Source organism: Tripterygium wilfordii, chromosome 3 (assembly GCF_013401445.1).
Source record: "Tripterygium wilfordii isolate XIE 37 chromosome 3, ASM1340144v1, whole genome shotgun sequence".
NCBI classification, from domain to species: Eukaryota; Viridiplantae; Streptophyta; class Magnoliopsida; order Celastrales; family Celastraceae; genus Tripterygium; species Tripterygium wilfordii.
In genome coordinates, this window is record NC_052234.1 from 6,493,213 (window position 1) to 6,509,047 (window position 15,835).

General features: G+C 38.6%; 2 protein-coding genes across 2 annotated transcripts; both read right to left on the reverse strand.

Annotated features, from left to right (window-relative positions):
• Positions 1-3,940: 3,940 nt before the first annotated feature.
• Positions 3,941-4,867, reverse strand: LOC119995551. The gene has a single exon (XM_038842064.1). The coding sequence runs from the start codon at positions 4,865-4,867 to the stop codon at positions 3,941-3,943; it is 927 nt and encodes a 308-aa protein (XP_038697992.1).
• A 6,999-nt stretch (positions 4,868-11,866) lies between these two features.
• On the reverse strand, positions 11,867-14,381 carry LOC119988750 (zinc finger protein SHOOT GRAVITROPISM 5). Its single transcript, XM_038833911.1, has 3 exons — positions 13,968-14,381; positions 13,455-13,854; positions 11,867-12,787 (listed from the first exon to the last, which is right to left on the reverse strand). Exons 1-3 carry the CDS (start codon positions 14,059-14,061, stop codon positions 12,085-12,087), a joined length of 1,197 nt encoding a protein of 398 aa, XP_038689839.1. The 5' UTR covers positions 14,062-14,381; the 3' UTR covers positions 11,867-12,084.
• Positions 14,382-15,835: the final 1,454 nt, after the last annotated feature.

Consider the following 15,835-nt stretch of genomic DNA (forward strand, 5'->3'; position numbering starts at 1 on the left):
GACAAAACTTTTATGTTTTTGGTTTTGTTTCGTGTTTCTAACGATTTCTTTTCTAATTTTTGACAGAATCTCATATGGCTCCAAGAGTAATCGTTCCTTTGACTCTTAAGGAGATTGCTGAAAATAAGAAAGTCCAGAGAAGCTCTAAGGAGAAGAGGACGAAAAGGAAACATGAGTCTAGCTTGAGACTTCACAGCGAGCTAGGAACAATTGTTGAAGTAACTGAAGCTCCTGAAGTTCTTGAGAGCAATATTGATGATGATTCTATACTTGTAAGGAAGAAAAAACTCAGGCTATTGTCTCCTTCTCTGGTAGATGAAAGTGCGGGATTGAACAAGGAGGCCGATGACATCATTCAGGTTCCTGATGATGAAGTGATAGAGGAGACCGTGAGAAGAGAAGGAAAAGATCTTGTTCATCCAGTTTCACCTCTGAGAGCTCTAATTGAAAAGGAGTTGATACTATCGGGTGCTGATCTTCCATCTAATCTCCCGGCGAGGAGTTTTGAAATGTCAATCCTTAACATCCCCCTTTATTCAATGCCTGCTGAGTTATTTCCTGATCTATATAAATTGGCCTATCCCCTTGTTTTACTCCTCCTAAATTAAACCTTGAGGATGCTTCTCTTTATAGCATTTCTCATGTTTTTCAGGTATTTTCGAAACTCAATTTATTTTTATTTCAATGTTAAATTAAAAGTAACATTCGTCTTCTTCTTTCAGGCTTTGTCAGTTCAGCTTTACATTGATAATGAAATCGGAAAATTAAAGGAGGAGATAAAGAGCCTTCGTCTTTCCAGGGATTATTACAGGCTGACATTGAAAAAATTTCAAAGGCTGATGAGCAAGAGAAAAAGTTAAGGATGGAGGATGAAGCTAAATTGGAGAAAACGAAGAGTGCTGCTGCTAAAGTTCTAAAGAAAGCTGAAGATAAATTTGATGAATTGGATAGAAGGCACATTGCTTTCAAAACTGACTTTACAGATCAAGGTAGACAACTATCCAACATAATGCAGCAACAGAAAGATACGGAGGAGGAACTTTCAGCTTTCAAGGTCAAATTTCAAGAAAATGAAATATTATTGAAAGATCTGCAAGAAGTTGATTCTAAGCTGAAAGATTGTGAAATTGAGCTAAGTGCTTCTATTGAGAAAGCAAATCGGCTATCAGATGAGTTGACAGAATCAAAGGAAGAAGCCGATTTCTATAAGGGAGAATGTGCTCTTGTTGCTGGAAAGGAAAGAATCAAAGCTTTGGGAGAAGTAATGATGCAATACAAGGCTGGTACTTTAAACGAGGAAGAAGTTGATCGAATGATCAAAGAATATGAAGAATTCAAGGTCATCGATGCAACACAAACTTCCGCCTCTGAAGCCGAAGATGATATTTAGACTTATATTTTTATTCTCGCTATCTTGTACCTTCCCTTTTAGTCTTAAATACAATCTTAACTCCTTTACGTTTCTCATCAATTGAAGTTCATAGCTTTAACTATATGCTTAAGATTTGAACTATGATGCAAATAATAATCTTAGAATAAACGAAGGGTTAAGTAGACATGACCTTTTGGGAAATTGGAGGACGTCAATCTTCGTCGCTTTGACCTTCGTCCAAACTTTGATATTTTATACAATATGCTAACAGATCCTGCAATAATCAAGTATAGAACGATGGGGGTGATGTAATGCGGTCTGTCAGGCACTTATATATGCTAAGCATATATATGTATATATTCAACTCGATTGAGAAAATATATACATTTCAGTGATTCATCATCCAGAGCCCTATAATAAATATTTTTATTTTATTATATATATATATATTTTTTTTAAGGAAAGATATAACCTGAGATGTTTTGCATTCCAGCTGCTGTTAAGTATCTTCCCTTCTTTGGTTTGCAACTTGTAAACACCACTGCCGATGACATCTATGACTCTGTATGGTCCTTCCCATGTGGCCCCCAGTTTTCTGAAATTCAACTGCTGTGTGTTCTGGAAAACTTTACGTAGAACCCAGTCACCGATATTGAAAATTCTTGGGTTAATTGTTTTGTTGTAATATTTTACGATCCGATGCTTGTAAGCTGCTGTTCTAACAGATGATATATTTCATCGTTCCTCAAGCATATCTAATTATTCGGTGAGGATGATGTTATTTTCCTCATCTCGCATTCGTTCAAATAGAGCTGTTGGGAGGCCGACTTCAACTGGTAGCACAGCTTCGGTTCCATAAGTTAAAGAAAATGGAGTTTCACCTGTTGAAGTTTTTACTGTTGTTCGATATGACCACAGAACCCCTGGTAGTTAGTATGCCTAGGCTCCCTTTGCGTTCTCTAATCTTTTCTTCAGAGTGTTGACGATTGTCTTATTTATAGCTTCTGCTTGGCCATTCGATTGTGGATGTCTCGGTGATGTAAAGCAAAGCTTTATCTTCCATGTATTATAGAAATCTTGAAGTTTATGGCTTATGAATTGAGATCCATTGTCACAAATTATTTCGTTAGGAACTCCAAATCTGCAAATGATGTTTCTCCAGATGAAGCTTTTAACCTCTTTGTCTCGGACTTGTTTATACGCTTCAGCTTCTACCCATTTTGTGAAGTAGTCTGTTAGAACCAATAAGAACACTCTTTGTCCCGATGCTGGAGGAAGCTTTCCAACGACATCCATTCCCCATCTCATGAAAGGCCATGCTAATGAGATTGAGATCAGCTCTGTTGGTGGTTGATGTGGGATTTGTGAAAATCTTTGACATTTATCACATTTAGCCATACATATGGCTACATCACCACGAAGTGTAGGCCAATAATAACCAGTTTGCATGACTTTGCTCGCTAAGCTTCGTCCACCTGAATGATTTCCGCAGACACCTTCATGTAATTCTGTTATCGCATACTGTACTTCTTCCTGAGATAAACATTGTAGCAAAACTCCTTGGTATGATCTTCTGTAAAGAATGCCATTAACTATTGTGTAGCGTGATGCTTTTCATTGTTGTGCTCTGGCCTCATTCTTATCTTATGGTAACATATCATCCTGTAGATATTGTATGAATGGTGTTCTCCAATCATCATTGTCTTCAGTAATAGGAAATGATTGCTCCACCATGGAATTTTTGTTTATTGCAGGTGATTCCAAATAGATCAGTGGGATATTTTGGGTTGCTTGCAATTGGATTGCTGATCCTAAATTCGCCAGTGCATCTGCCTGCTGATTCTCTTCTCTAGGCACTTGATTAATCTGGAATTCTTTGAATTCAAGTTGCAACTACTGTACTAACTCTAGATAATCGTTCATTCTCTCATCTTTTGCTTGGTATTCTCCATTCAATTGATTAACGATGAATTGGGAATCTAAAGTCACGTGGACGCGTTGAACTTTTAATTCTTTTGCTAGTTTCAGTCCCTCAATCAGAGCTTCATATTCTGCTTCATTGTTTGTAGCGTGAAATCCACAATGTATAGCTTGAGGGAATTGATCTCCTTGTGGTGAGATTAAGATGATACCTAAGCCGCTTCCCTTTGCATTACTCGAACAATCAACAAATAATTGCCAAATAGCTTCATCGTCTTCTTTGTTTGGATGCAATTCTTTGTGAGCATTATCCATCATTCCTGGACTAAATTCAGCAATGAAGTCTTGAAGCGTCGACATGAATAGTAAATTTGCTGAGCTACCATCGTCAATCATGATTCTTTTAACTTCACAGTTGGTAATTTGTAAAGTGATTACCAAGGCATCATCATGCGGATTTAGTAATCTTGTCATTTCATCGTCTATGAAACTGATGACTTGTCTCGTAAATTGTACCATCTGCTTGTCATTCCATACCTCAGAATTTTCTGTCTGTTTGACATGTTTCTTTGCCGATGAGTGTGTAATTCCGCTAATTTCTGAACCGCCGAATATCACGTTAATCGTCTTCTTTGGGGGAGGTGGCTTCTATTCTTCTTCTCGTCTTTCGGCTTGGGCCATCGTTGCTTTTCCTCTTTCAGATAGTAAATCCCGAAGATAACCTTTCTTTAACAATTGGGTTACTTCTTTTTTTAGGGTAAAACAGTCTTCTGTTGTATGCCCATAGTCGTTGTGAAATTCACACCATTTGGAAGTATCTCGTTGATCTAACGGTTTACGAACTTTGTCAGGCCATCGAACAGCATCTCCCATTTTCTTTAACACTAATAAGATTTCATTTGGTGGAATTACCAAATTGTATTCGGGAGATCTGGGCTTTTTCTTGAAATCAATTGGCTTGGGATCTTTGCGAGGATAACGTGGAGCCTCTGAACTTATTTGCTGTTGTTCGGATTTCTTCATCTGCTCTGTTGGCCGTTCCGGAAGTCTTCCTTCATCTTCTTCCCATTTGATTTGAACGCTTGCTCTCGCCTGCACTTCTTGAAATGACTTACATGGATAACGAGTAAGCTTTCCATACAATTTGCTTCCAGGAAGAAGAGTCATGCGGAATGCATTGATTGCAATCTCATCTAAGCATCCAGGAATCTCCAGTTTCTCTTTATTGAATCTTGTTAAGAATGACCGCAGAGATTCTCCTTGTTTCTGCCGTAACCGATATAAATCATCAGATGTTGGAATTATTTTTCTGCTACTTGTAAATTGTTCAACGAATGCATCGGCCAATTGTGCGAATGAAGCAATTTGCCCTTCTGGAAGATTAAGGTACCATTTCAAAGGAGGTCCCACCAAAGTTGAACTAAATCCTCGGCACATACAGGCTTCATGCTTGTTGAACGGGTACGACACCAAAGTCAATCGCTGACTGTACTGATCCACATGATCTTCTGGGTCAGTGGTACCATCATAAGGTTTGATATGTGGTATGATAAATTTCTTTGGAAGCTCTTCCATGGCAATGACATGAACAAATGGAGATTTGAGGAAAGTACGATTTTTCTTTATCGGTGGTGGAATGCCTGGTATCCTGAAGAATGCTGACTCCATTTCCTCCAATCTTTTGTCGACACTTCGCTGCATCGCTACTTCTGGCAATGTTGTAGTTATGTTTGACCATGCACCGACTGTCGGGATAGTCGAAGATGAAGTTGATATTGGAAATAATGGTGTCATGGATTGTGCCGTTGGCCTTAGAAATTGAGTTGACGTTGATGCCAATGACGGTTCCGTCTGATGCACAAATCCTGGCAAAGGAACGCTTGCGTTGGGAATTTGTGTTGAGAGTGAGTTGGTAAATGTAAGACAAAACAGAGAGATTTTACGAGGTTCGGCTTTGAGCCTAGGTCCACGTTGCAGAACGATATGACATTTTATTTATCACATGTGATTACAGAGTGAGTGAGAAAGTCAGAATTTTTCCCAACCGAAGTCCCCTTTTCTTGGCCTAATGAACTCCTTTTATGCTTTTCTTGAGCAGTTACTAGCAGTTGTGGCAGTTGGAGAAGTTCATGGCAGTTTGGGGGAGTTTGCGATAGTTTGCAGTACTTTCGGCTGTTACCATTTAACGAGGAACTGCCTTATCTTCGACTTCGTCCCTTAGTTATTGGTTCGGCCTTACTTGTATCGGTTTGTTGTTGGGCTTCGGGGCCCTAGCCTCTGTTAGGCCTTTATGTTGTTGGGTTTCAGGGCCCTAACCTCTGTTGGGTTTTTATGTTGTTGGGCTTCGGGAGCCCATATAATTTGCTGAGGTTGACTTTGACCCCTACATCAACCAACTGTCAAAGTTGCCAAGCAATCAGTTGCTGATGTTGTGGAGGAGCCAGCTGAAATAGTAGCTGGGCAACATTCTGTTCCAACTGTTGACCCCATAAAGCAGCCAACTGCAGAAGTGGTGTCATCCTTAACTGTTAATGTCACGATGCAGCCTTCCGAGCAACAAGTTGAGATTGTGGGTCCGTCTACTGAGGTGATTCTTCCACCAACTGAGGTGGAAACAACGGGGGCTGAATTCAAGCGCTGAGGTGGAAGTTCCTAGCGAGGTTGAAGGCGGTGTTGTTCCAGTGCCCAAGAGTTAGTAGCATTTTGGAATTTCAACAGTGTTCAAAGTTTTTATTTTTTCGATATATCTAGTTGTGGGTATTTTGGACGTTAACATGCTTTAGTTTTTAGTTTGTTTACTTTCATTTTGGTGAGGTTGCAATCGCTTGAATGTTTAATCCTAACTAAATTTGAACTATGATCAATTTCGTAAGTTCAGATTTTTTTATTATGTTCTATTGTGGTCTTGTCCCCCAGTTTAAGTTTAAATAATGTTACTAGGGTTTCATTAACTGCGTGTATGCAAGATTTTAACTTAAACTTTCGAAATTAAGGGTCATTGGTGCCAAGGCGAGATGGCACTTGTGAATTGTTGTTGATGTAATTCTTTGTCATTGACATAGGGATATTTTGTTTGAAAAGAATTTTAAATATGACTATATATGATCTAAGACCAATTATGTTCTTGTCCACTAGTTTAAGTCTATATGATGTTAAAGAGCTTTAGTAAATGCGTTTATGCATAATTTCAACTTTAACTTTTGAAATGTAGGGTCATGGCGCTAAGTAAAAATGAAGGCGATGGCGTTACTAAGACAGCGTTTAGAGGGTGTTGTTGCAACATTTTCTATGATTTAATCTAGGAATGCTGGTTTTTAAGGGTATTTTCAGGGATGTATTCCTATTTTTGTTTCTTCTATTTCTGTATTTAATTCGTCGGGATTAGTTATTCCTAATATTTCGGGAGCATCGATTACTTACAAGGAGGATTTATTATCGAATATTAGGGGTTTAACTGACATAAATGCGGATCTTAGACTTTTTGAACTACATTTAATATGTTTTCAAGAAAATTGGCTCATAATGAATTCAATTGATTCTGGGTCCTCGGTTACCGGAGTGAATTTATGTTGAGTTCTCAAATACGTTAGGATACCAAGAAGGAATTAATCTGGGACTATGCTATATAAAAGGGGTTTGGTTTTTAGAAGTTCTTCATTCTTTGATAATCGTTGTTATGGTGATGTGGGCATAGGTTGGTTTTTTATGTGAGTTTCTTTCTCTGGTTTATGGTGTGAAAGAACAATAGTGCCCATCGTATCTCCAATAACGTTTAGTTTCTGGATAATCTCGTCATTGTGTCTTTATAACGATTAATAGTTCTGAAGAAAAATGCGTAAAGAGAAGGACTAAAAGTGGAGGGCAAGTATCGGCCTTGATTCATTCCCAACGTCTAGAGGTTGATAGTTAAAACGAGAATAACTTGCAACGACAGGCGAACAAGAAATAACTATAATATTTAATAATTGGAAGCCTTTAAAGGGACTTATCTGTTATGGCGTCTGACCAAACTATCACGCTTGCGTTGTCGAACTCCGAGGCACCTATGCATCTCATTGCTTGGAGGATTTGACCTGATAAAACCTGCACCTAAAACAATGATGAAGGGTAGTCGATAGATCCCCATCGACTCTTTGATGCTTAAGTCAGTATATATTCATTGAACAAAATTACATTAGGATTAAACAAAGCATACAGAGTTTAACAAAATGTAAAAATCAAAGGCCAAGGATTAGGAGTGTTACAACTTTAAGTGGATGGCGTTCCAGGGATGTTGGATTGCTTCTCTGCTTTCTCTCTGCAACTTGTAGGCGTCGTTGCCTAGAACTTCAACAATCAGATAGGGCCTTCCCATTTTGGACCTAATTTCCCTACGTTCAATTCTCTAGGTTTCTCAAAAACTTTGCGAAGCACTTTGTCTCCTTCTTTAAATGCCCTAGTGTGAACATTCTTGTTAAAGTGCCTATAAACTCTGTCATGGCTTTCCGCTGTTCTTATGAGCACACAGTCTCTAAGTTCATCGATTGTATCCAACTGATCATTCAAATTCTACCAGTGTAGTTGCTCGTTTTCCCACTGGAACCTTGTAGAAGGGAGGCCAGCCTCAATTAGTATGACTACTTCTAACCCATATGCAAGAGAGAAAGGAGTTTCTCCAGTTAGAGTTCGAGTAGTAGTCTTGTAAGACCACTACAGTCCTGGTAGTTCGTTGGCCTATGCGCCTTTAGCCTTTTTAAGGAGCTTCTCCAGAGTATTGATCAATGTCTTATTCGATACTTCGGCTTGCCCATTACACTAAGGATGCCTTGGCGTTGTGAAATTCACCTCTTCTGGAATTTACGGCTAGAAAACTGAGGCCTGTTGTCTATCACAATCTCCTTAGGTACTCCAAACCTGCAAATGATGTTTTCCAAACAAATGTCTTAACATCGGCATCTTTGATCTGTGAGTAAGCTTCAACCTCTATCCACTTGGTAAAATAATCTGTCGTTGCCAAGAAGTGTTATCGTTGTCATGACGCCTTTGGCAGTGGACCAACAATGTTCATTCCCCAATTCATGAAAAGCCATTGCGCCATGATAGGAGTTAGCCTTTCTCAAAGTTAATGAGGTATCTGGGCAAATCTTTGGCACTTGTCACACCACTTCACATATTCAATAAAGTCCGATCTCATACTTGTCCAGTAGTATCTAGTCATCAAAGAATGATGCGTCAGGCTTTTTCCCCGCAAGTGGTTATTGCATTCTCTTTCATATAATTCAGCAAGGACATATTGGGTCTGTTTCGGATCCACACAACGCAACAGAGGGCCCAAGAAAGACTTCTTGTATACCCGACCATCATACACTGTGAATCACGCTACCTTTGCCACCAAGCGCCTTGCCTCATTCCTATCTTCAGGTAGGATTCCTTCATTAATATACTAGACAAATTGGGTCATCCATGTGAGGTGGCTTGTATATACTAGGAAAACTTCGATGCTGCTAAACTCTTCTAATTCTTCCTCTTCTGAATGGATGGCCATTTCAGGTATACTAAAGGAACGGATTGTCCTTGAGTGGTCTGGATTGACGACCCAAGATTGACTAGTGCATCTGCATATAAATTTTCTGCACGCGGAATCTGAGTTATAGACAACTCTCCGAATGCCAATTGTAATTCCTTCACCAAAACAAATAAGGAGTCATCATTGGGTCTTTAGCCTGGTAAGAGCCCAGCGACTAGTTCACTATCAACTGTGAATCCGAATGAACCTTCAGGTTTGTCACTCCATGTTCTTTAGGAAACATCATGCTTATGACTAAAGTTTCGTACTATGCTTCATTGTTGGGTTGCATGGAAACCGCACCTATAGCCATTTGTTTGATACTTCCTTCAGTGGAAATCAAAACAATCCCCAATCTATTGACTTTGACATTGCTGGAGCCATCTACATACAAAGTCCAAGCGTGGGGAGCTTGCTCTATCATGCAAAGCAATTCTTTATCAGCCTCATCTTGAACTATTAGAGCAAAATCTGCCACAAAATCTACCAAAACCTGTGACTCTATCGCTGTCATGGACTGATACGAAATATCATATTCACCGAGCTCTATCGTCCACTTGATAATTCTACCAAAGAGTTCAGGTTTAAGTAGGATGTTCCTTAGCAGGAAGTTCGTAACCACGACAATTGAGTGGCATTGGAAATAGGGCCTCAGCTTTCTGGCTGCCACTACCAGAGCTTGCGCCAACATTTTGAGCTGACTGTAATAGGTTTCAACGTCTAAGAGACTCTTTTTGACATAGTACATTGGGAGTTACTTTTTCTCTTCTTCTTGGACCAACATTGCACTGTCTACCACTTCGGAAACGACAAGATAGATGAATAATTGTTCCTCTGTCTTCAGCTTTGACAACAATGGAGGAGAAGTGAGATAAACATTTAACTTTTGTAGCGTGTCTTCACACTTTGGTGTCCACTCATAACTGACTGACTTCCGCAGAATCGAGAAAGGTATTTGTATAAAAGTGAGGTTTGTTTTGAGATTCGTGTCACCAACCCCCGTCCTTTTTGGTAAAACCAGGGCATATGCGTGTAAAAGTCAAGTATGTGGATGTGTTAGGGTTGGTAGGAGAAAATCAGGATGGAAGTGTCAGGGCATGTGAAATGATGGGGGTTGGACACATGTTGGCCATGGAGTGAAGGATCAAAGTGAGTAACCATAAATGAACTGATATCATATGGTTAAAAGACCATACCTGAGGATACGTTACCTATCACGTCCAAGAATATAGGTGTGAACTGAATCGTGTATTCTTCCATAAATGGAATGTTTGAGGGTCGGCTTCGTGCCTCCATGGTAGTGGAGCCTCTGTGAAGATGAGAAAGTCTTGTTAGGCAATGACGTCCTGCAAATAGTAGAGTTGGAGTCAGACATGACGTTTGTCATTAGTGTTAGATGCGACGTCAGAGTCATTGTATGGTCACGTGACTGAGAAGTCCATGGATCGGACTTCGAGAGTTTTATGTGGGCCTCTGTATGGGCTTAGATGCTAAAGAGGCTTGAGGAACGACTACGTTGAGCTCGGGCTCGTTGTAAGGTGATCCCGTGCAGCCATACGAAATTTTGTGACTACATCAATAACTCAAGCGTTTGAGTTAATCAAATCGAAGCTTAGTATTGCTCCAATTTCAAATTTCCCTAAATCTTTTGAGCGACATTGCCATACTTCAAAAGTTGGCATGGGGGGGGGGGGGGGTGTTAGTTAGGAGAAGATATCCATCACTTTCTTTAACGAGAAATTAAATAGCAGTAAGCTTAACTATTCAACTTATGAATTGGAGTTTTATGTTGTTGTGCAGGCACTCAAGTGTTGAAAGTCTTATTTAAGACATAGGGAGTTTGTCTTATGTTGTGATATTGCAGGTTGATGGGACTTATAAAGCAAACAGGCCCGAATGAGTTCTATTTGGATTGGGATCGATAAGGGATTTGGATCCATATGCGTTAAAAAATGTCATATTTTAGTTTTATTATTTTCTTATTAAAAGTCACATAGTATCTTTTAGGGTATTATGTTTAGGAGTCAAGTATCTTTTTTTTATTAGGACATTTATAAGTTAATTAGGGTTACCAAAGGATTGGGTCTTTAACACTAATGTAAATAGGCTATTGAGACTGTTTGATGGTTTTTGAGAATTATAATAACAATTGGAGATTTTTTTCTTTTTGATATTGTTCAATTCTTGATTGATTGAAACTGATTGGGTTTTTTTTGTGAATTTCTTCTTTTATTTACCCCGAACGAACTCTCTCTGCAACCTCTCTCACTCTTTGATTCCCATGTGCGTGCGCGCGCGTGTGAGGGAGAGATGTGTACAAGAGTGTGTGTGGTATTAAGTTTGAGTGGGACGAGTGGCTGCCTAAAATCATTTGAACTGTGGCACTGAAAAACATAGCCTTTAAATTAAGGCCTTTAATATGGGGACACCAAATGCAACTGAAGATGACATTTCCCCGTCCTTTCTTCTCTCTCCCTCTGTCCCCTTTACCTTGAAAAGTGGTTTGCAAGGATGGGTCAGCTTCAGCTTCCGCTTCCTTTCAATGGTTCCTTCCCATTTTTCTGCAAAAAAATGGTCCCAAAATATGCACATTATATTCTCCAACCGCACACAGACACACACATAGATTCGTTATTCATACATACCATTAAGTTATCCATGCATAGTTTCCATGCATGCATGCTTAGGTTAGTGTAAACTATACATATGAGTCACTAGTTGAATTGGTAAAGATGGTATGTATCACCCTGATGATCAGGGTTCGAATTTCCCTCCCCCGTTTTTAAAAAATAAAAATAAAAAATTCGGTGTGAACTGTTGACAGACTCAAATGGTGTTTCAAATCAGTAGTGAATTTGCTTTGTTTCTCATTATTATTGCATATTTTGTTTGAAACAATAATGATGATGAGAGAATGCCGTGTATTAAGTTTCGCGGGTAAAAAAAATCTCAAGACTTGGATAAAAACACCCAAAACGGACAAAAATACCCTGTGCATAATTTCACAGTGTACTCCTGTGCAGTTCCCGAAAATAAAACAATTATGGCATTTGTGTTTTTCTTCCAAACAAATGATGATGATGATGATGATGATACATTAAATGAATACAATCACTTTAACAAATACTCAAAATAATCAGCACCCCCAACTATGGTAAGAACACAGAAAATTGAAACCCAGAATTCCAAAAGAAAAGAAAAGGATAAATTTTTTGACAAGTATGGTTGTATTATGAGTTTTTCATCATCATTCTCCCTCTCCTTCTGTTGTGGCTGAAGACATGTAGCTTGTGGCGAGCGAGGTCTCATCGGCCGGAGACATTGATGCTTGAAATTGATTCTTGCAAGATTGGCAAGTGATTTGCATGATAGTTGAACTAATCTTCTTGGTTGCTTGCTCTCTTAAAAGATGAGCCTTTTCAACTTCAGCCTGAGCTTGATGTCTTATTCTCTTCGCATTTGCAAATTCAAGCTCAGCCATCTCTATTTGTCTTTTCGCTTCTTGTCTTGCCTCTTCGGCGTATGCCTTCTCCGCCACGGCCAGCTTTAGCTGCTCACTTGCAAAACCCTTCAGTCTTGTTACTTCCATTGTGCATTCAAATGCATCTTTATCAAAATTTGACTTGTTCAAGTCCCCCCCTTGGCTTGACAATCCGATTGAGAGCTTCAAATTAGTTGTAAAATTTTCATCCGGAGTGTTTGCGATTGATGAGGGTAGGAGCTGAAGTTCAAAATTATGCTCAGAAGCAGAAGCATTAATATTATTGTTCTGCTCAGTTGGTGTTGGTGTTGGTAGAGATGGCGATGGAGCTATGTGGAAGTTGGCCTCGCTCGAAGGGCTAGTGCTTGAAGCTGTTCGGAATGAGCACGCTGGCTGCAATGCCCGTAATTGATCTGGTTGCACCCTCCTCAAAGTGCAAGTATCTTGGTGTTCAATGAAACTCTCAACCCTGGAAGAAATTAAATTATTAATAATTAGAATTAATAGTTCAAACAAAATCAATTAGTTCTGTTCATGCAGGGTCACCAAGAAACACAATATAAAATTGATTTAAGTACATCTCTAGCATGGATTATGCGACTTTGTTTATTATATTATATCGATAATTAATTAAACTACAAAGTTGCTACGAGTTTCTGTGTATGCTAATGACCAAAGGAAACATGAGGTCATGTTGTTTACAATAAAAAAAAAAAAGTAAACAACTCTGTACATAAGACTTCTGCAGGTGGCGGGAGCAAAAAATGTACGTAAATTTTATCCCAAATAATATGTGAGAATGCTGTTTTCAGGAATTAAACTTGTATCTAATTTGCACCCTTACAACTCTACTACTGAGTCACATGTTAGTCACTCCCGTACATAAGGCTCTTTCAGTTGGTAAGATCTGAAACAAATAGGATGTTCTCACTATTTTCAAGAATTGAATATGTGACTTTAGATTGGTGTATATATGTATACATATGAAAAGCTAGCTTTCTTGAATTTATAATCATTTTTTTTTTCTTTTTTGAAGATGAAAAGCAAAACACCCATTAAAAATTTGGTGTTTGTGTGAATAGGGTTTTAGGATTCACTGAAGAAACAATTAGATCATCAAATCAAAATTAATTAACCTGGAAAAGACGCGGCCACAATCACAAGAATGCCCTCTGGTGCCACAGGTCTTGAGATGGGCTTTGTAGTCAGATTGAACAGAATAACCTTTAGAGCATCTCTCACAGACCCACTGTTTGTGATTGCTGTGTTTCCTCCTAAAGTGTTTCTTAATCCCAACCAGATCTCCTAAAGCATGACAGGGGTCATGGTGCAAGCAGCTTGGTTCAGGGCACACATAAACTCTCTTCTTCACTTCTTGCGTCTCTCTTTTCAACAACTTCCATGGCACCTTGTGTCGCCTTCTATGCATTTGCAGGTTCTGGTCTCTCTGGAAACCTTGATTGCAGATCTCGCACACATACCTGTCTGACTCCAATAATGTCCTGGGAGATAAGGAAACAACTTCTGCATCTGGATCTACATGTACGTAAACATAAATATTTTATCAGAATTCACACGAAAAAGTAAAAACAAGAAAAATCAATCAATTCAATTAAGGTAATATGTAAAAGGGGAATTTGATCAAACACCTGGTGTGCCTGCTGGTTTTCTCTTTCTTTTGTTGGAGAGATCGTTCTGTACAAAAGAAGAAGATGGAGGAGTAGTAGCTTTGTTGTCTAGCATTGGTGGGTTTTGATGAAAACTAATCAGTAGTACTATTTAGTGGTGGTGGTGAAGTTTTTGAGTTAGTGGATTTCAGCTTTTCTGATAGAAAGAAAGAAATAGTGTATTTTGAGAGGAAGAAAAAGCTATTGCTTTCTGCAATCAGCTTTCTTTAAGGCTTTTTCATGTTTTGTAGTTGCATTTGACCCCCCACCACCTTGAGCAGGTAAGTCTTGTTTATAACGCTCTCTCTCTCTACAGAAGCAGAGAGAGAGAGAGAGAGGTCTTTGGGGCTGACCAAACCAAACACACAAATTGCTTTGGAAAATTGAAGTCCCCACACACATCACAAATTCACAATTGGACAGGAACAAAAGAACATCCTTCTCTACATAAGAAAACAAACTGTCATTATTCATCATACTGTGCTGTGTAATTTTGCAGGCCAGACCTCTATACACGTGAGCCTACATCATCTCTCTCAATATATATATATATATTATATGGAGTAATGATACACGTATGAGGTAAAAGTTAAAGAGTATGATGAGTTTCACTGGACAAAAGTAACTTTTATTTTGCTAATACCAACTAAGCCTGATTAGTGACACTTTTTCCACCTCCGGCTTTTCTAAAGATTAATCCTTACTACTTTTCATAAGTAATCATTTCTATCAGAGGTTATTTGAGTTTCCCTCGTAAATTCCTAATTACCCAAATTAATATTTTCATCCTTTTCTATAATAAGATAATGACGTATTTTTGACTTCGCATAAATTGCTAGATGCCTAGAGATATGTTTATAGAATAATATTTGAGATCTCATAAAAATTACATCAATTTTATCCTCAATTAATATGAAGTGTTAAATGTTAAGTATGTCATACATGTGTATTTATAATCGATGGTTATTCAACATAACACATAGATTTTGAGGTAAAATGAGGTCATATTATTACTCGTACTCTTGTAATCTTCACTTGCTCAACTACCTTTAACATGTCATGTAGAATCCGTTTCAAAAAAAAAACATGTCATATAGAATTTGAATCCGCAAATTGAATTCCAAACCGATTAATAGGTGTTTTTGCCGCCCTCAATTGTATAACTAACCAACAATTTGATTTTCAGGTGAAACTTAAAATAGAGATTAAAAAGGTGAATAAAAAAAAATCATCAACTGGAATGATTTGTCCAGCATCCTAAAGACGGTGAATAATGCAAGAAAAAAAAAAAATTGTTTGGTATCATTACCATTTTCTGTTTTTTTTTTTGTTTTCAAAAAAAAAAACAAAAATAAAAATATGTGTTTGTTTTTATTTTTTGTTTTCGTTTCTATGGAAACCTACAACTGATTTTCAAAGTTTTCAAAACACAAAAAACAAGTTTTTAAAACACCACACACATGATGACCTCATTTCTTTCTCAAACGACATGCATATTGACCCTTCTCTCATTTTCGGGTTGGGTTTGACACGGGCTTTGGACGTGGGTCTGTCTTGGGTCGAATTTCGAGCCTGTGTCTGTCTCAAGTCGGGCTTCGGGCCTGAGCTGGCCGGGCCACGGGCCCAGGTCGGGTTTCGAGCTCAAGTTGATTCCAGAATGGACTACGGGTCAGGGTAGATATCGGGTTGGGCCAAGTTAGTCCCTGGCCAAGATTCAGGGCCAAGTCAGTCCTGGGCCGGGACAACACCTTAGTTTTTGAAGTGATACCAAACAACACACTAGTTTTTTATTTTTTGGTTAGCTTTTCTTTTTATTTAACAAGAATCGGTACATACGAACATGTGGCCTA